This window comes from Varroa destructor, unplaced genomic scaffold, assembly GCF_002443255.2.
Source record: "Varroa destructor unplaced genomic scaffold, Vdes_3.0 BEIS01000002.1, whole genome shotgun sequence".
Taxonomy (NCBI): Eukaryota; Metazoa; Arthropoda; class Arachnida; order Mesostigmata; family Varroidae; genus Varroa; species Varroa destructor.
The window spans coordinates 53125234-53146533 of NW_019211455.1; the positions used below are offsets into that span (position 1 = coordinate 53125234).

Sequence of the window (21300 nt, forward strand, 5' to 3'; positions counted from 1 at the left end):
GTTCAATTAAGCTAACGTCGATACGAGTGATCTACTAGCACATGTCCGCGTGCACAGATCCCATAGGGAGCCAGGGTCGCTATCTGCAGCCTTCGAAGATGTTTGGCTGTGTACAGCATAAATTAGAAAAACCTGTTTCCTTGACTGATTTACGTTTGCGACCATTGGCTAATCATTACTAGATTCAACGCGTATCGCTATAGACACGCAGTAACTGATGTAGAGCTATTGAAAAAACTAACCCATCTATCTACGATATCTTAGTGGCTAGTCACTGTGGCCCGAGCTAACCTACAAAGCGGCATATTTAAATTTCGTTTTCGATTAATTTCGTTTGTGTTTGTTCTGGGCTTCTGAAGCTTCCCTTCCCTTTTCCGTTCGTCTTCGCCGCACTTCAGCTGAGAGGGTAACGAATCGCTTCTAACTTAAGATAAAAATATAATAAGCACTCAAGTAAAATAATACAAAAATACGTTTTATTGAAAAATATGTCTCAGTAACGGCGACTAATCTGCTGAAAACGGCTATCTACCATACGAATAAAATTATCACCACAATTCGAAAACATAAAAAACGGAAGTAACACAGTCAGAAAATAGTAAAGCAATATAATCAAAGTATAAAAACGCAAAGCACAAGGTTCTATAACGAATTACGAAAAAATTAGCCTCTAGATCCACTTTCAATAACTCTTCCGTAATGACTGCAACGAACGCCGATGGCAGCGTACTCTATAGCATGCGCATCTGCGTACACTCTAAACACGTGCGCGGTATATATGAACGGGTCATGGTCGTTGTATGACGTTATACACGTGCACAGAACGACAACCCCTCTGATTTAGGATAGTGGATACCTATGTTCTGATAGTAGATAGGTTTGGTAATGAAAATCTAGCGCGATTTACGTATGACCTCATAATCAGTATATTTCCATAGTAAAATAGTACTGTGCATACATCTCTGTCTAAATGTAGAGACAACTGTAACACGTATTATTCATCGCTATCATTATGATTTTTGATTGCACAAAGCGTACACGAGAGACGCACAAAAATCAAGCATATATGGATAGAGGTTTTCAAATTATCCCTACTCGTTGCTTATTCGTAAACTAAACGTGGCCTTACGTACGTTTTACGTAACGAAATTTCTATTGGCCGTTTGTCATCACATTACTACGGAACTGTCACTCGTACCAGTAAATCATATGGTCTCAAAAGCTCAGTCTCGTTCAATGCCACAAAACAAGTTTGTAAGAACTTCTATTATTATGTGTTCGCATTTATTCCCATGTGTAAATCCGAATTTTAGATTGCTTCAAGTCTAACTTATCTATATTATAACCAGCATTTTTTCCGTTTTCTTTTATTGATAATTTTTCTGAACCGTTCTATCTTGTCTCTCCGTCCGTCCTTCCTGTTGTTTTTAGTATCGACTTTTTTTTTTTTTTACAGAAATCGATATTTAACGCCAGCGCAATGCGAAGATGCAGTATAGTTTGAAAGGTAAACGAATATATTGAATCGAAATATGTCTGCAGGTCGGCAAGACAGTCTCCTTAACGCGGCACCCTGTCCTGCCTGTGGTAGGTCATCGCGTTCTAAAGAGGGAAAAAGTCGTCGGATCGTTTCCTCTGAAACCAGTTAGCTACTAGCCTACACCTGTTTGAACTTTACAAAGACACGCGTTGTTCGTCCGTTTGCAATAAGATCTGTTAGTTTCTCTCAGACGCTCACGCACAGCATCGTAATAGAATCGTCAGGGCAGCGAAGCTGGCAGCGACTTCACCAGTCGATAGCGGGAGCTCAGTCGCTGTTCGAGAACGAAACAACGTCATGCTGTTGTACATGGCAGAATGTAGGGACTGCGCGCGGGACTTTTCGCTATCGTCTGCTATTTAAAAAAATATCAAAATTGATTTCGGACGTCGCGATCATTGCTGGCACCAAGCCAGCAATAGAATTAGCAAAAGTAACAGGAACTGCGGACCCGTCTACGACAGGAAGAGTCCAGAGTCGGGTGTTGACTCATGAGCACAGATGAGTTACTACGGCGGGTTGTATGAGTGAGCTTCGTCATCGAGCTAGATTGCTGAAGGAACACTAGGCATGCCGTCTGAAACATCCTTGCGCAGAGTAGGTCAGGTACCGCTTTCTCGTACATTATCCATTCGTCTTGATCAAACCCTAGGAAATAGTCTAAGGTGGAACGCTGGCGTGGAAGAAAGTCGCACTATCTAAAGTGTGACATGCGCATAGAAAAGACAAGGAAAGAGGAGAGTTTCAGACTGAACGGTAACTTTGGCCTAGTTCAAATTGGCGGAATGGTCGGAGGCACACAGCAAGCTAAAAACATGTAGATTCTAACGAAAGATTATTTCGGCGCCGTTGTCAAGCGAAGTGGACAGTGCAAGGTTGAACAATAAGCCAAAGGGTGACCTTCATGTATTTTTGGCTATACTGATTAATTTTGGGCGTTACTCGGTCGTGGTTGAAGGTTGACATTTTGTTACGTTGGCGGCTTTGCGTTAACGACTGCATTGGGGGTCGACGTAGCCAACGCTGCAAACATCTTGAGAATTGCAAAAGATTATTAGTTTTTCTACATAGGATAGATAAAATGTGTGCGCTCGAAAGTCTACGCATTAAACGCAAAAATTAATGAAAAAATACGTCTGTTTTTTGCACGTAAATATTGATCATTCAGATCTGTAGCTGCTATCGCAAACTGGCAGATGAAGTCAAGATCTCGTGCTCCCTGCTACTACTACTACTACTGCTGCTGCTGCTGCTGCGGCTTCCGCCACTACTAGGACTGCGCTTGTTCGGTCTCAGTTCTCCCGAAATGCCACCTTAATTGGCTAAGGGTTCATATGCATCGCTTTCAATCATTCAAAGACTTCCGGGCAAAGATTAAGACATATTTAGACAAGACTGATATGACATTTTAAAGTCATCTAGATATTAGAGTTTCCCTCGATTAGCCTTTTGGCTACCCGGGATCATACTCCGGGGCCTTGGTCGCCTTGAACCCGATCAGGCGTTATGAGAAGCTTGCGTTTAAAATATGTTTCGCGTGAGCGTTTTGCCAAGGTAATATCATAATAAAAACGTGATAAAACAGAAAAGATCAAGAGGGTAGAGCAATCGGTCAGGACGAATTAGGTCTCATATATTGCAGTTTTCCAGATGTATCTTATTTATTGGATATAGTTGCATACGGGTTTAACATATTTTTATAGAGCATATCGACTCAGACTGTGGCTATAGCTAGAGGCCTATTATAGGAAGAGCTAAAATGACATTGTTCCATTTTCGCGCATTGACACGTATGAGGAGGGGGGCACATGGATGTATTACGGATCGATGCGATATCTGACTTTGGTCTGACTTAGATTAGGGCTACCTTGCACAGCGGGTGATGACCGTTTAAAATCTGACCGAGAATATAATAGCGCTATAAAAAAAACCAACTGGATCTATGATTACTTTCAAAATTACAAAATCTACTTACAAATATGATCGTATACAGCTACGAACGGTGAGAATTGTGTAGCAGGGCTCCATTGAAAAATAGGCCGATTTACCTAGTTAGGGATAATGACCAGACAGTGGGTGGTTTTGTTGGAAGATGGCCTCGTTCCTGTCAGTCCAGCGGCTAACAAGCTGCAAAGCTATAGTGAGCAATGTATGCAACAAGCATGATGTTAATTGCTCATAGGTCTAGGTACAATCCTATATAAAGAATACATTGAAAGTAGCCACAGTGAGCATCCAATGGTAAACAAAGCGACACGGCTCTGCAAATTCGTCCGAACGTATGAATCCGTCTAGGACCTTGATCGCTGGGCGTCCTTTTGGGTTGACCCATAACATAATACCCTGTGGGAAAGCTATCTCAAAAATCAAACAGGCCAGTGAGCTAAACGGAACGCATGACGCTATCATGAGCCTCGCACCGATTCCGTGGTAGCAGACAAACATGTCGTATCGTTCTCACGAGGATTTGATATGGCGTTCAGCTAATAATCATCCTATTTTCTAGCCGCGATTCCATTTAGTCAAGTTTTACGAATAACGTTAATGGACTATCATCGAGATGATACCTCATTAGAAACATGGACGACATAAACAAGCAAGAACTATAACATTGACTAATGTCGTTGTGGCGTTTGTCTCTGCGCGTATGGAAAAAGCCAATTAAAAAACAGCGGCTGAACGCGATCCGCCAGTTCAATTTCATATCTTCAGCGACACAGAATAATGGTAGCACGAGTTCATACGTTTTTCCGCGAGAAATCGAAATGTGTTTACGTGTCTTTAGCTCTACAAACCTCTATTAAGACCGTCTATTAAGAAAGTCGGCACAGTCTCCCGGCCCGGTTTCCCCACGTAGATGATACCCGGATTGGCCAGAAAATTAGGGCACTATATACAATTTAAAAATTCCTAAACGTAATCGGCCACTTTCAAAGCCTGCGTACGAAGGCAGGAATGGCCTAGTGCGATTCTACCGTTAACGATAACCAACTACAAAACAACTATAAAACGAATTAAATATAGACTGAGGGTAATGATGACAGATAGACAGGTAAATTGCAGAGACTTCACGGCCGAACACTGGAATAAACGAGGTTCTATTTTTCGAGTAGATGTCGACGGCTTGCGACGATCGTAAGCAGATCTGTATAAACAAAACGAAGAATGAAATTGCTAAAAATAGTTATATAGAGTGCATATTTATATCATATGTGGCGGATACCGTTATAGTCAATGGTGGAATTCGATCTATTGAGATTACTAAGACGAGGCCAAAAAACAGCGTAGAAAGAATACGCGAAACGCTCTGGTTTTTTTTTTCCGTATTCCGTAGCCGAACACATAAACGCTCAATCGGACATTAACGCGCAGATCGGCGGTACTATGACGATGCATTATTTATTTGGATTGTATCATTATAATTTTTGGTGAAGTCCGGTCACAAATGATACGGCCCAATGTTGAAACGATGATTGCGCGCAATCGGCTTAACATGAACCCTTCCCATGTTACTGAAGCGTACGCCAGACAAGCTGAGCTGAACTCGACGGATAAGCCGCAATTGGTCACAGATTCAAACAGATAACAGGCAAAATAATAGAACAAGCGGAAACAGACCGCCGTATACAGCGCAACCGTTCGATAACGAATTTTGGTTTGAGTCTGATTTGGGCGAAAAGTAGATACATCTAGTATATAAGCCGATTTATTTTTCGAGAGTTGACACAAAGAGAGATCTCGTCTCATCTGCAATATGCAGTACGGTACTGTCTATGAATCCGGCGAATGGTCGTCCTTTTTTCATCACTGTCAGGTAATTAAGAATGATAGGCGCTTCTCTAATAGCCGATTGTTTAGATTCAATGAACTATTGAAAGCGCTCGTAGGGACAATGGCGTCTTATGGTCGTGGTAAAGTATAGATGAAATTCGTTCGCTACCGTTAGAAACAAACAGCCGATCTGTTCGTTGATTACACTAGTTTAGAAGTAGAATTAAGACGTAGGCAAAAAAAAAAAACCTTAATGAAGCGCATTAAAGACATTTTTCGATGGATCATGCAGAAATGCATAGTGAAACACGCTTCAACGATTCTACGAGATGTAATTGGCTAATTAAAATAAAGAGGAACAAAGTGCAACGATTTTTCTTGTGTTTTTTTTAATGAGAATTTCAGGTGTCGGGTGTTGTGTAATTACGGATTGAGAGGAAACTCATATTTTTACGTCGAACTTCTATGATCAGAGCGGCGAAACGCACACGAACGAATGCTGAGCGAACTGCACGGGTTCCATCTCTATCATTAGCAGGAGGTCTTTTTGAAAGGTCCCTATAGTACCGACTGGAAACGTTGTCTAGTAAACCGAAAGCGGCAGGCATTCAAGATGTCTACGACGTATTTCTTCTAAGAGGATAGATCACAGAGCTAGTGAAATCACAGGGGTCACGGCGCTTCTCAAGGATTAAATTGTTCTAGCTTTACATAAACAGGTGCATATCGGAAACCGGAATTATAACTTTGGCTCAGATAGAAAATTGAGCCCGTTGTCATTAATTTTTTACAACATTCGTGATCATCGGCGCAAATTGAACCTATATTGGAATAGCGTTTCGTTCGCTACTGTAACTTAGAAAATTGTGTCAACTGCGGTCAAGAAGGAGAAGTTGATCACGATGATTGTGTCTGCTGCCTTCTATGAGGCGCGATACGTGGTCAAAACAGTAGATTTTACAACAGATATAGAGCCAAAACGGGCGATCACTGCCGTCTAAGAATAGACCCGGAACGCAATCTAGATAGATTCACGTTCCAGAATAACAGCAAGCCCACATGCGGCTTCTGCTTCTGGAGGCTCATCATTTTCTAAATAAGAGCATATTAACAAGTTTTATTGATAACTGTTTTTCGTTCCATCTTAGAGACTGATGATCTCGCACAGATTTATACCCGTCAATAGTTACAGCCCTTTTTTGGTCGAATTCAGGCTCCACCTTAACAGTCACTAATGTTTAGGCATTTTCCTTTTACCTCGCCAATACGATGTGTAGCCAACGATCAAAATCCGAGACGGCAAACCAAGTCTACAACGAATTACAAACCGGCTGCGTTAAGAAGACGCTTAGCTTCTGTTTTTTTTTGACACTGGTCTTAAGGCGACCAATACGTGAAGGGATGAAATGATAGGGGACCGTTCCTCGAAAAAAGTTGTGGCAATGCATTATTTCTCTGACTCGGCTCCATTTTGCCCGTTGCGTGTCTGATCCCGTCGCCGTCGAAAAGGCTGACTACGAACGGTCTGTGGCCGTTGTTCGAGGCTGCTGATCTGTTAAATGAACTTTTCTCACTTGAAACGGAAGGGGTCCGCGCAGCTGTCTGAAAATTGTTGACAATTTACACTAAAACACATTTACGTACCAAGTCAATACGTGAAAGAAGCTTCACGTAACCGGGTCTGTGTGTGGGTGTGTATGTGTTTTCATATTGTCGTTGCAAACACGACAATATTGCGAACGAAAATCTTTTCTTTCTTTTTTTTTTTTCTAGTAATAGAGTCGATCCCTTTATACTACTATTTTACGGTTTCTACAGCTGTCTTAGTTCTTTGTAATGACAACTTTTGTGATTCAAGTCATAGATGAATCGGCGAAGACTTCAGCTCCGTGACTTGTGAAGTTTCCGTTCTGTACAATGATGATCGCGATGATAATGGTAAAGGTGGCGAAGATGCTGGCATAGCCTTTAGCGATTACGCGTAAGTAAAGTCAGCATCGTTTAGGTCCATATTTTCACTCAAAACATTGACGACCCGGGTTTTTGCTGGGTGACAGCCTCAACAGACAATGTTGCAATGCCTATTGTAACAGCAACTACTGCTAATTTTTCTATTACGTGAATAACAAAAATAAATCATAAGATAATTATGATTGCTTAATCGACATAAAAAAATAAAATGGATATAATAATTTGAAGCCTGTGATTAGCCTGAAGATAAATTGTCTGTGAACTATAGGCGATCCATTCTCAGATGTTTTCACTACCGGAGATATTTCTAGCGGAGATTTACAGAGCTAGATCTATGACATCTTCGAAAGCGATAACTAACTTGGTGTATTTATCAACCAAGCTTCTATATTGAACACGCCGTTTGTCGTTATCACCTTGCAAAGCTCTCGATGGAATAAAACTTTAAATAATTAAGAAGAAATGGAAGCAGTTCTGCATAGCCGCGATCGTAAAACCAGCACACAGGTCTTTATTCAGACACGTTTCCGTAACTGATTCGGTTGGCATTGAAAAGCCAACAGAGAAATAACATAGCGTCTTTGTTAATATCGGGAGACTGTCTGAGCATGAGGAAGCTTTTTAGTTGAAAAAACAAAGAAACAATGAGTGAAAACGGTAGCGTTTAACATTAGGCAAGTTACTATGAATGATCCACCATGTTGAAAATGCATTTAAAAAAGGCAGAGCACTCTCGACAAATCTGAACGACAAGATGGGTACTTTAAGCGTCCAAACCAAAATCGTAAGCAATAAGGGGCAAACGAGACAAACGATCAGAGTCAATATGGCGTCTCAAACCGTTTTCTTGGACTGTATCATTCCATATTACCCATAATATGACCCAGCCATACAGGCTTATTTTTGCGGAAAAATGTCTACTGTCCAGCCCTGATCCGTCCAACTATCAGGCGGCAACGAGCAACATATTATCTTATCTCACATATAGATACGCTTAAATAGAAATATTGCATGTTCACATAGTTATATGTCTTGGCCATTGCTGCATGTCATATCGTGCCGATATTTATACACACATATTCGCTCGCATCCCTATCACACCCAGATGATTCGATAGCATAAGACGTAATCAATAATGGCATGTTAATTGATTACTACCGTTGCTATCTGCGTTTCTATTGCATCTCCATTCCTAAGAAAACAATTTGCTCGTTATCATTTCCGGACTGCGGATCGTGCATCGCACAGAAAGTTCGTCAGCGAACCTTACGTGGCCGGCTGGCACCACCCCAGCGGTTGCTATTATCGCCGTCAAGCAAAAACCGTTCGAGCAAATGTCGCTAAGTTTTACTTCTTCTGCTACAGTGGAATACGTTTGCCAATCTGGGAGTAGATTAGGCTGTCAATAGTCAGTGTCGGAACTCGTAATTCTGCAACGGAGTCGACGAAAATGGGTTGTGGACGAGGCGCAGCAAATCAGGGACGGCCCCGTCACCGTTGACCCCAACAAAAGTGAATCTAGCATATATATGCGAGGAGATAGATAGAGAGGGGGGAGGGGGGGCTGTTTGTGTACACATGACCCCTACGGATGCTAAATGTCATGTCGAGGGGCGATGGGCGATGGGCGTCTACATTTAGAAGGAAGAACGATTTACAAGAAAATGGATTTGTAGCTGACAGACAGATGAACGTCGTCATATTGTTGACCTGTAATACGCGATATAGCATGGGCAGTGAGTGACTAGAGATCCACATAGTCACGTTGCATACACTTCATTCGCGCCGAAAGTTGACGAGGCAATGGAATAACTCGCGAACCTAGCCAATGTTTTATCAGTGATAGTGAACGCCATTAGCAGGCCATTGTATAAAAATCCATTAATAAGCCTGAATTGCACCGTTGCTGATAAGCTCGTGCTAAAACCGAAACGAGAAAGGTGGGCAAATCGTCTGATTTATGAAACGGGACATTTTTAATAAAGGGACATAATTAGCTGTCACATAAATTAAATATATTCTGTTGAATTAAACGTAGCTAGCTAGAGTACTTAGAACTTTCATTCATTCTGTGCATTGTAAAGGAGTATGTTATGCATAATAGAAACAATAAAGTTCCTTACAAATCAATGGAACCGACATCGACGTGTGCTCATCGTTATTGTAACTAGGACCCGTTTACGAAGGCGCAATAGACGCGGCTTCTGGAACGATGAGCAGATGAAACCTGAAATTAAGTACGTACGTTCCATTCGTTTGCACGACGATACAGGAAGCGCTAGCAAAATATTATAGAAGTGTAATGCGAACATATCAAGTTTTCTTTTCTATTAAGTTTTATTTCTTTTGAAGGTACAGGATAAATACATTTACACACTGCTGGATCACCCGGAACTGCTCCATCTGAAACTTCGACCTGCACAAACGGCACATCACTACCGAGGCTCCGCGAGTGGACTATAAATTTTCCACGTTAATTTTTGTAGCTCTTAGCTAGATAGAAGCTAGGGACAGAATGGAAACTCCAACTGAACAACAATTTCAAGCTTCACGCCTGCCAATCAGACGGATGGCCCCCGGCACAGGACAGAATGTGTCTACACTTAGCTTGTTGTTATTGAAGCGTCATAAGTTCAACTTTCGTGGCATTGTTTATCCTTTTAACAATAATAAGACAATAATATCGAGACGTTCTAATTTCGAAAAAAAATCTCATGCGTCTTTCTTAAGAGCAGACGATATTGTACCGAAATGCCGTGTTTCAAAATGAAGTAAAATTTTCTATAATACGCACGCTCGTTTAAATCGAGTCGCGTTTATCGGATCGTTGTCAGATGACTTCGGATGCACGTACTTGAAAAGAGAGCCGTAATCATTTTTTTTGCGATCCATTCAAATTTAGAGTTCTTTCTTGAGAAAACAAAAACGACAGGCAGTACGAACAAAAGTTATGATAGCTCATGATCATAAAGTATATTGGCTAACGGCTAGCGCGTAAAAAGTTGTCAAACACTGCGAACGATGAAACATGGCGGAGCAAGTTGTTAGCACGCTCAGAAGTCGTCCCCTGGAACGTCTAAGTTCTCGACATCTGCGAAAAATCGACGAATCGTCCGTTCGTGTCGCGCGAATTCTACCGACGATTTGGTTGTTTCTATAATAATGATAAGCAATCTAACCGCTATGCACATATTTACTGTGCATATATACAGCAGAAGAAGAAAGCTGTTGCATAAAACATGATCAGGACTTATTCGGCCTACACGTTAGAGATCGCAGCGGCAGCAAAACAATACGAAACATCCACAGTTGGCGCGGTATGGAAAAATATTGAAATATAAATGTTCAATAAATCATAGCTCGAAACGAATGGTTCGTGAGAGCAGATGTGTCTCAGGCATCGATCGATTGTCAGATCTGATCTCTTTGATAGCAGTCGCTGCAGTAGCAACCGTCATACCAGAAGCAGTAGCAAGATACGAAATAGCTTGACCGTAATTCACGGGTCGCGCGTGAAACCTTTCGCGCGCATAAATCAGCTACCGCTATTAGGCGAACTGAGACGGCCTGGCCGTTGGGCGGTCGAGTCTGGGCAAAATGGCGGCGACGGACGCATCCGAGGGAAAGCTTTCTTCATACACGTTTCGGCTCTTAAAATTTTCAGATTTACACAAAAGGACCGGCGACCAAATAAGAGCATTGCACTACGCAAAGTTCGAAGCACTAGAATTAGCAGAAGCAGTAAATAATGATTTCGTGTCGAAATGAAGAAAACGAAAGGGAAGAACTAGTGATGATCCAAACTTTTTTTTTCTGGAAAAAGGTAACGCTAGTTGAAATATGTGTGCTTTGCAAATTAACAAAGCAACGCTGAAAGTCGGACTGGATCTGAAAAGTTCTTGTTCGCTGAAGTTCGAACTTTATTAAAGCGATCATATCGGGGCTCTGCCATTCAGTCGATGGCGTACCGATCACTTTGGGTACACAAATGAAACTTTACACATTGGTATTTCTGAGTCAAAAAGTGGGTACGCACGTTGACAGTTTTCTCTGGGATAAAGGACCTGATGCTCGACGCTTGTCGGCTAAGCTTTGTGGGTTCGAGGCTACTTCGTGCATCGGCGGCCACCCTTGATGGCGCGGGTTAAACCAAAAACGTCTTCTCGGTGCTGTTATCTACCGGAAGACTTGCGGCGTTCCGTCGAAGTTCTATCAGTATTATTCGTAATAGTTCAATAAGCACATCACTGTTTGTCTGTGATAGCATCGCTAGCGCCAGCTAGTCTGAGTCGAGCCGAAGATAACGCTGATTGCCGTCAACAGACCACGAACGTTGATGAATATCTCGTTGCTTATGGGCGGTCTATTTTTTGCTTGTTGGGTCCAACATCGAATAATCGCAACTTTGTTGCCGCATAAGCATTAAGATGAACCTCTTTAACGTGGGCAGAGGGAGCAAGTTAAATTGGAGTGTAACAACAACTACATCTACCGGGCAAATCTTCCAGCCATCTTCCAGCAACTGTGTGTGTGGGTACGCATCGGGGATTTTTTCTCTCGACAATCTTATTATTATGTGGCACTGTTCCCGATGTTACTCCATGCGGTCGGTTATTTACTAACAGTTACTGTAGCAGTGCAAACGGAGCGCCTCGATGATAGAATCTCTTCCCGCTTGTTGATAGTAGATCAAATAAGAAGATCAAGTTGATAAACTCAAACCGATTGTTGCACTAGCTGCGGACTTAATAAGTTTGCGAAGAACTTACTCAGCTTCGCTCTTACTCTGTGTTCGTTTTTTCTAAATACGAAGCAAAAAAGCCCTGTTTGAATGCTGGTGAAAATAAGGTTAACACATTGATCAGATCTCAATAGAAGAGGACGCCAGTGTTGCGGCTGGGTAGAGTTAGTATGATGAAAGCCAATTTTGTGTGCAGAAACAAGAGGAGCTCCTGAAGAACTCGTCACGATATAGAGGTATGCGAACTATTTTGGAAGTAATCTATACGAGTAATTTAGTCGCACGGCATCATTCAATATTGCCCTCGACAATTCTGTTGCTCAGCGACTTCTGAAAGATGTTCTTGCAACATCTGGCAAAGCTTTTATGGTAATGATTTTTTTTTTCATTTTCAGTAGGACAGATTGAGTGAGCACTACTAATGAGCGGTGCCTCGACCGGGAAGCGAATCGCTGTTCGAAAATTTAGGTGCCACTCCTCCAGGTGAGCCGGCGCACGGCCGTACGATTACACATGCTGCTGACGTGATCCAATAAAGCATACAAGTTACGCCTACCAGAAGCAATATTTCCTTATTGAATAGTAACAGTACATAGATCATCTTCAAATATCTTTCGTTCTTTCTTTGACTAGCATTAACTTAAAATCGTCAAAAGAAAAAACAACTTTAAGCAAACTGATTCTGAAGATTAAAACAGATGTCGAACTTCTCCCCCCCGGCCCCCGTCCCCCATTCTTTTAGGGGCCGGCACACTTTTCGATTTTCGGTCTACGCCATTTAACAGCAAAACATTAGCGCCAGTTCTTATTTGACTTTTTCGCTATAAACGTCAATGTTTAGCGTGAACTTCAGCGACCGGCAAAGCTGGTAATGGAGATGCTCAAGCGAAATCGACAACAACAAAGAAGTTGCTGCCGCAAAAAATATCGGCGATCATCATGTCAACTATCGAAGCCATGACAAGAGTGAGAGACGTCTGGGCCCCGGCATGCTTCCCTCAGCCGACCGATTACGTTCTCTCTACTTCCTGCGGTAGTCGGCGTCAGCGTCGTCCGCGACGTTAGTTGGCCTCGCGTCGAGGGCGAGGGTCGAAGAAGAGACTAAACGCTGCCAGTTCTCTGCCCCCGAAGCGACCCTCACACGAAGCCAACTACATAACGGCATCGCGGGAGCCGCGCAGTCGCTAAAAGTGAAAGTTTTTCCCGGGTTTAGGAGTTCGCCGCTGCACGACGGCGTGTCAAGTGAGACGATCGGCAACGAGCTAACCGAAAAAAACATATCTTATTAGTGAGATACAAGAGTTTTATTCATCGTCGTTTGTGGTCATCGTCGCTAACCTGAGAGCCACATTGGACGGTGAGTGACACTCGTGTGTTCGTGAAGAACTGTGCTCCTTTCTTTTGTTCCTGCTGAAGATGCGAGCCCAGCTGGTTGGAGCGGTGCTCGTGGCCATAGCATGGGCAATTCAGGCACAGGACTTCTCGACTACCATTCGCATTCTGAAAAGCAATGATCGTGTAAAAATTGGTGGTCGCTCGTACAAGGTAAAGCGCACAAAAAGCCATACTTTTGTATCAGATCGAAACGGATCCTGTGTATTTGACGGTCAGCTGTTTCGGCATGGCGGAAACGTTCACAGAGAAGACGCTTGCGATAAATGTATGTGCTTTAGTGGGGATGTCCTGTGCTGGAAGACTTCGTGTCCCCCAATGAAGGTAGCGAAAAGTTGCCGCGAAGTGCGCCGCGCAGGCATGTGCTGTCCACTTGTCGAATGTGACCCGGAAGTTCCCCTGAAAAACAGCAAACATCAGGGGTTCACTGCAAAGAAACAACGACCATTTGTTGCGTTGCCAAGCAAAGCGAATCGCTACCAGGACATTCAGTGCGAACTAGATGGTCGCAAGTTCCACTACGGACAGATTGTTCCGCAGGCATCAGGAGCATGTATGGAGTGCCGCTGCGGTCTCGAAGGGCAGCTGAAGTGCAAAACCCGCAAGTGCTATCTCACAGGCGTTCTAGATCTCGCAAAGGTAAGCCCGAAGATTGGATACGGGCTGCAGCTGAAGCATTCTCATTGATTCAGTATCATACTCAAGATGCTTTAGTTCTACGAAAAATCGACTTGCCCTTAATTTATTGGTCACAACGTGTCTTACATTTAGGCAATTTCAAAAATAGCTGTTACAAGTACTACATTTTTATTAAAGAGATAGCTCAGCAGTTACAATGGTCTAGACGGAATTTTTTCTTTGTCATGTATCTAGCTTGATGAAATCAATGCAGATTGTGTATCACTGTTTAGAAACTACCCTGTTGTTGCTAAGCGACGCCCAGAACGCTTTATTTTTTTAAATTTGGTGTTAACGTCTTAAGGCCGAAACAGCTTTGGTTGGCAATGACTACATGCAGGACTTAACGTTCTGTCGGTTGTACGTCGAGTACGAGTTACGAAAGGATTATGGGGGTCAGTTTAGCAATGAAGATTCACTCCATCATAACTTAATTTCAGTTTGCCAAAGAATCAATATTGACAACAATTTTAATACTTTTTAGGTGGCAAGGGTATCGCAGAATACGAAGGTGGCCTCAAAACCTGCTGTCACGATCCGCCAACGGGATCCCAACCTATCATCTTCCTAATGAGAGCTGTATTGTTTATTGAACATTTTGCCTTCTGAAGGAACTCTACGCCAATTGTTGAACTCAAATGCCCCGTTGCATATCGGACTTATGGTGAACAATTACAGGCTGCGATTAAGATGAAAATTAAATATGAGCGGGAGTTTTTTAAACGTTTGTGGTTGAATAACGTCGTTTTAATGATTAGCAGTTGTCGCACATTTTTTTACCTCAGGGGAAAGACTATCATGTTTTATAAGTGATTTATGCGGATATATATATATATGTATATATATATATATATATACATATATATATATATGTATATGTATATGTATATCCCAGAGTGAAACATCGGTTGTATTTATATTTTATTTATTTATTATTTTTGAATGAACTGGAAAGGAAACAAGAGAGGCCGAACGCAAAATGGTGCGAACGAATGATTGTGATGCGGATAGACGCGATGAATAAAGTCAAACCGTATTTTTCAATTAAAGCTATTTTTTTATTTTTATGTATTTTAAGATCTGCACAATGCTATTCAGGATTCGGCCTGGTTATATTTTTTTTTTAAGAAATAACAAACCAAAAATTTTATAGTTTCATGTCATAATCATTGCGGATCCACGCGTGCGCATATCTGTTTTATAAGTTATATAGGTAGATTTTGTTCTATAGGCAGCTTTTCGGTTCTTGGGTGGTTCTTGGCTTGGAGTGCCTGACTGCTTCCAGTCCTGAAGTCAGTTCGGACTTCAACACCACAGAAGCCTTAAAATGCGCGCGTTCGGGTTTGTAGTTACGCAACCTCAGACAGAATCACCTAAATAGATCATAATGATCAACTTGTTTTGCCATCGTTTACTCGGATGTTAAAATTGAGATTCATGACTATTTTTTAGGGTCCAATAGAAGACAAACACATAGTCCTGTACTATGTCCGACTGATAACATGTTTTCCTGTAGAACTTTAGAACACGTTGTGGTCTGGGTCCGATTTCGACCTTAACTACACTTCGTTTCGCGCTGGGAGGAGACACCCGTCTGATAGGATACTTTACAACTCGAATGTCGGAGGTTAAAGCAGTTAGTTCGATGCTCCAATTTTTTCAGCTGTTGGCACGTTTTAATTATAAGGAAATCTATTAATTAATTGATTAATTAATCACGATAATTGTAACCCTTGCTTGACTAGCGCCGCTGATAGCTTTATTGCGTGTAGAAAAGTTTTAACTAAGTTCCGTTACGTGTGTCGTATAATTGGAACGCTTACATACAATGTTTACAATCAAAGGTAGAATAGATTAGATGGATCGATATATTAACGATGGATAGGAGTTGTTGATTCCGATGTTTACCTCTATTGCGACTACGCGTAAAGATGTATTTCTGACGATGTACACAAGCTATTATAAGCCAGGTTACACAGCTGTTCGACTAGAAGTTGCTGCCTTGTTTTATCAAATATAAATCATTTGTCATTAGTTGTGTTAGCCTTTAGAATACCAATGATATACATGGTTAACTAAAACGTACCCCCCTCTGTACATACATATACGGCGTCTACGTTTTTTCTTAAAGCTACTTTTCCGACAATCCATAACGCATCAGGCATTTCTACCAGTTACTTCCTGTCTCGCAGTTTGAATTCAAGTAGAACAAATCTACAAAACATAATCGATCCCGCGCTTCAACGGCAAGAAGAGTCTTGTCTAATATCTGGGCATATCGACTCGTGACCCAGTGATAGTCGTTGTTGTCGTTATTAACCCCATATCCCTTTCTCGGCTACTGCTACTGCCCAAATCCAGAACAGTACACACACGGGAGGCACTAACAGCCACGAAGTCAGCAGGCGATCAGAGCATAAATTTCTCCTTATCGATGCTGTTAGTTGCAACTATTCAATATAATGCGACGACTGCAAGACCCAACTCCACCTGGAGCTACTGGTCGGACGGCCAATTGAGACTTCCCTACGTACGAATATCGGCTTTACGAATATCGTTATGGAGCCGCGTAGCAGGAGAAAATGCAATGGGTCAAGGATCATACAATGTCAAGAATTCGACTCTCCTCGCGTCTCCCAGGGATCCGATAAATATGTTGGGATTACGTTTACAGCCAAGCGCAGACCCGTCTCGGCAAGGCAAAACGAGCTAGTTGCCAATATTGTGGTTGATGGTGGCATCGATACCGGCTACAGAATGATCAGAGACGGCTTTTTTCGCTTCGTCTTTTTCTCGTCACCGTTGTATTTTTCCGATTTGTTCTATTTTGTTGCTTTTCGGAGTGCTTATCAAAGTGTGGGTAGTATATCGCACGAGGACTGTTGTAATAGTAGCTCTACTATTATTCAGTGAATAAGCACCAAATGATCCGGACGGACGTGCCGTTTGTGAGGAGAGGCGGGAAGCGCGCGTAGCACCGCCACCCGCGCCAAGACAAAATCCATAAGCGCGTAAAAGAGCCATTGTGCGAAATAACAGTAGCACTAGTAGTACAGAGTAGTATGGGGGGTTAAATGAACCCCTAGCAGCTGTCCACTATGCCGGCACGGTCTGCGCCAGTCACGTCTGCTAGCTTTCACTAGAATGCAGTCACAATCGGCACGACCATAATAACAACGACGACAGTGGTCGCGACGATGCCGGCAGCATCAACAACACCGAAAGACGCGACGGCGACGGCGACGGCGACGACGTATCCAGTACCTGCACCGGTAAGCAAAACGTTTGTTTCCATTTTGTGGTTACTAACAGCAGACGCAGAAATCGTATCGTTGCTAGCTGAATAACGGGAGGTTGCAATCTGTCTGCCGGTAAGTCTACGTGTCATGCCGACGTCGTAATTGCTTCATCTTTTCCGTAAACATCGTCGACAGCGTCATCCTTTTCTAATAGTGCATATTGAATGGAACTTCGTCCAAGTCAGGAATCGTCGCCTGCGCTTGCGGCTCACAGGAAGGTAGCGATGATCACGTACAACAGGTCTATATTAGCTAGACTTCGACTTACTCGACGCGATTGAGTTATAAATGATCGTTGATCGGTAGAAAAACCATTGCTAATCCAAAGTTACTATCATTTACTTATGGATTTCGCTTTCAGCTGTAGCTGACAGGCGCAGTATTTTGCGAATGCTAGCGTCGTATGGATTTTAAGACGCTAGAAACAGCCGAGTTGTACGCACATTTTACGTAATAGATATTATGTATGTATGTATATGTAAAACATTACTGTTCAAAAATAAATTATTGAAGAACTTAATCTAAGTAAATTAGATCAATTAAAATGTCCAATTTCTTGTTACATCTAGATGAGATTTCTATGTCAGTATTGTGCGTCCTTATGGCCATAGATCTAGCTAGTAAGGAGTGCGACTTGATGGTGTATCACTGCATTTTATAAAGAAAAAAAACGGCGTGAATACGCAAGTAAGTGTCTCAAATTTTTATCCGCCGTTATTGAATAATAGTTTACCGCAACGAGCTCGTTAAATAAATGAAGTTTGATATTATGCCACGGTACAAATGAAAAATTAACTTAATCGTTTGTCGGTATATAAAAAGGACATATTTTTAAAGATCCGCATGAAATTTGTTTCCTTTCCAAATCTACTACGATTCTTCTATATGCATAACTATAAACATCTTAGAAATGTACATTTACGAACTTATCTCAACGTGTTGAAATGTGATGTATGTACATAGAATTGCAGCATGTCTTTTGTTACATATGGACACCGATAGATTACGTATCCCACACAGCCTCGCTGTACAGTCTTTGCAAACGAAGGCTAAGAATTAGCAGAGTTCGTAACAAACCTTGCGTTCCGAGAAACGTGCCGCACAACTCATAACCGAAGATGTGGCCCATTGAAAGGTAAAAACAATAGATCATTACCCGCTATAATTTGTCATATGGATTCTAATAGCTAGCAAGGGCTCTTAAATCTTCAAACCCATTACGATTTTAATTATGGGTCATTACGGTCGCGGTTGAAGGAAACAACAGTAACAATAAATACTAAACGTATATTTTAATGTCATCCTTTCTCTATCTGCTGGGTCGAGATTCCTACAAGATACAAATGTAAGCTCCTACGCTCCATTTCTACCGAACACATGCAGATAACAGTCACCCAAAAAACATTTCTCTATAGCTGACAAGTCATCACGAACAGAGGTTTCTGGGCCTAGGGTACCGCAGCTGCGATCGATTTCTTTTGACTCCTAAACCACTACTTAATAATCTCAAATCCCCTTTGAAGCTTAATTAGACAAATTCTACTTGCTTGACAGACTGAATCATTGATCCCATTGCGCCGATGAATTTATCTTCACATACGCTATACGGTCGGCAATAAAGAGACCCTTAAAAACAATGTAAGCCATAATAGTTCTAATGTGAGCAATAACTAGAAGTGAGAAAAAACATAAAAGAAGGACGTCGTCGTTCTTACACACAGAAAGAGCAAAAACACATACTGACACCGTCCGACGATCACAGATATTCTAACCATGTTAATTGCAAAAACCTCCACCGAACTCCAATCAGGTGTGCCATCAAAGTGTCTATACACTGCCTCATACCCTCGAGTAGTGAACTCACAATGCTTGTTTACGGCCTCGTGGCGTAGAGTGTTTCTGTAAATATTGTTTTGAACAGTTCTGTCCGATGCGTTGTATTCGTATCACATTGAACATAGGGAGATCGCTAAATATCTCTGATCATCTTCTCCTCAATGATGCTATTACAGCAGTGAAATCCAAGTTTGATCATAATTTTGGAACTGAAACCTATGCTATATAGGTTTCAGTCAAGCTTAATGTGACGGGCTAGTTTTGACGGACATGATTCATTCAGAAAAAATCTGATTTGTCTGTTCCAGTTCTGCCAACGAGATGGAGTTTTACAGTTTCCGTGAAAAGAAAGAGCTATTTTATGTAGCACTCGATGATTAAATGATATACGATTAAACGATACGCTAGAAAAGCTTTGTGACCTTTATGATGGTAGATGAAATTTAGAGCAAGTTGCGAGCTTCTGCACATTGCGTCCTATCTGCGCGTAATGGCCTAACCCAGAAATAGATGAATATGCCTGTTGCGAAAAACTCGTAGAGATTTAAATTGAAGACAAAGCAAACTGAAGTTGTCCATGTTTTTACAGCCGAGCGAATTTTAAACATAGCCATTGTTACCACGTTCATGGTAACGTGTAATACTCGAAAATCCGATAAGAAAAGATAATGTCCACTTTTAAACGCTCAGAATGCGAACATTTGCCCAGATACGCACCCAGTAAATGTTGATCTCCAATTAGATTAGCAATTCCTCTAGCGCCAAGATCCGCACACTGTAGTACCGAGTTGACCGCAACGGCATTAAGAAGCACTTATTAACACTTTTGTTATTATATACAAAGTATCGTTACGCTTTTGTGTGTTTGACAATTTATCAGATTCGCAATGAACGAATCACGATTTAAGTAGCGCATGACAGGTATGGATTTGTCAAATAAGAAACTAGTCGTCTTGTACTCAATTGAGCACCCACTAAGTAGTTGACTACTCAATGAGTAGTGTCGAAGCTTTCAGCTTTTATGTGAACTCTAACAATACGATCTACTGTAAGCCGATTAGAAGAGCTGGTGGTCGTATTAATGTCAAATGTTTTTACTACATAGTGAAATATAATTCTGACTCATTTCCAAAAGCAAAAACAAGGCCTGTCTGTCTATGCGCAGGTTGAAACATCGACACTCAGTATGGCCGTATTCGTTCGGTTCGACGCGAGGCCCCGCTGTGTTCGTGAATGTTTACTATATTATGCCATATGGGAGTATCGCATCGCTATGTGGTACCGCAGTGAAATTATGTCATGTATCTACGTGTATGTATGTACGTAGCTAAGGCAGTGCGTATGTGTTAGACTAACGTTCATTTCATGAACGAGCAGCCTTCTCCCGTTGTCTTAGGCTGGTGCACGTGTAGCACACCACTGCAAAGGCACATCTATACGCCATGTGAAAAGGCAATATCTAATTGTCCTTAACGCGGTCGGTCACAATCCGTATATATAAAATAAAGATCTCACTGATATTTCATATTTGTGATGCTTTTGTAACTGAACAATATGACATTTGTCGATAAATTTTAAAATCGGTTTTTCTCGTTTGATTCCCCGGCCAATTTTTTACACTACATAGAAGGATTTGATTTGGTTAAATAGGTTTTGTATTATTTTAGCCGAATTTTGCGATATATGGAACTCTCAGGTGTTCTTGAGGCAAAGATTTTGTCCTTTTTTTGTACGACAATCTATACCTTCCGTAGAGCATAATGCTAAAAACCGCTTTCTAGTCAAATTATCATAAATACGTCGAATTTTACATTAAGAGCAACGTTTGGTTAGCTACAGAGAAATCAATTTTCAGGTTCTAATAAAATACACGACGTCTACCATTTTAATTTCAGTAAAAATGATATATTCAAGATCAACGTCCATGAGAGATGTCTCTAAATTGTCACAAAAAAACACGCAAGGTCTTCCAGTCAAGGACCGTGGGACCTTGCTGACTGCGACTATCATTGGCAAAATTCTAGCACCAAACTGCCACGCAGGGTGGTCCTTATCATCGATTATGACTTATC

The 21300-nt window shown here is 41.7% G+C and overlaps 1 protein-coding gene and 1 long non-coding RNA gene across 6 annotated transcripts in view; one reads left to right on the forward strand and one right to left on the reverse strand.

Annotated features, from left to right (window-relative positions):
- The window catches only part of LOC147757995 (uncharacterized), a 75189-nt gene extending 54201 nt beyond the window's left edge, over window positions 1–20988 (reverse strand). For 2 of the 5 annotated variants that reach the window (XR_015322412.1, XR_015322414.1), the window contains exons 1-2: window positions 19946–20483; window positions 13362–13814 (exon numbers count right to left, since the gene is read on the reverse strand). This is a non-coding gene — a long non-coding RNA (uncharacterized LOC147757995). Of the gene's footprint in view, window positions 1–13361; window positions 13815–19945 lie in introns of all 5 variants that reach the window. The other 3 variants (XR_015322415.1, XR_015322413.1, XR_015322411.1) reach the window with 3 other exon arrangements.
- LOC111245213 (uncharacterized) lies at window positions 13440–15142 on the forward strand. The gene is made up of 2 exons (XM_022793249.2): window positions 13440–14054; window positions 14578–15142. The coding sequence occupies exons 1-2, from the start codon at window positions 13440–13442 to the stop codon at window positions 14662–14664; spliced, it is 702 nt and encodes a 233-aa protein (XP_022648984.1). The 3' UTR covers window positions 14665–15142.
- Window positions 20989–21300: the final 312 nt, after the last annotated feature.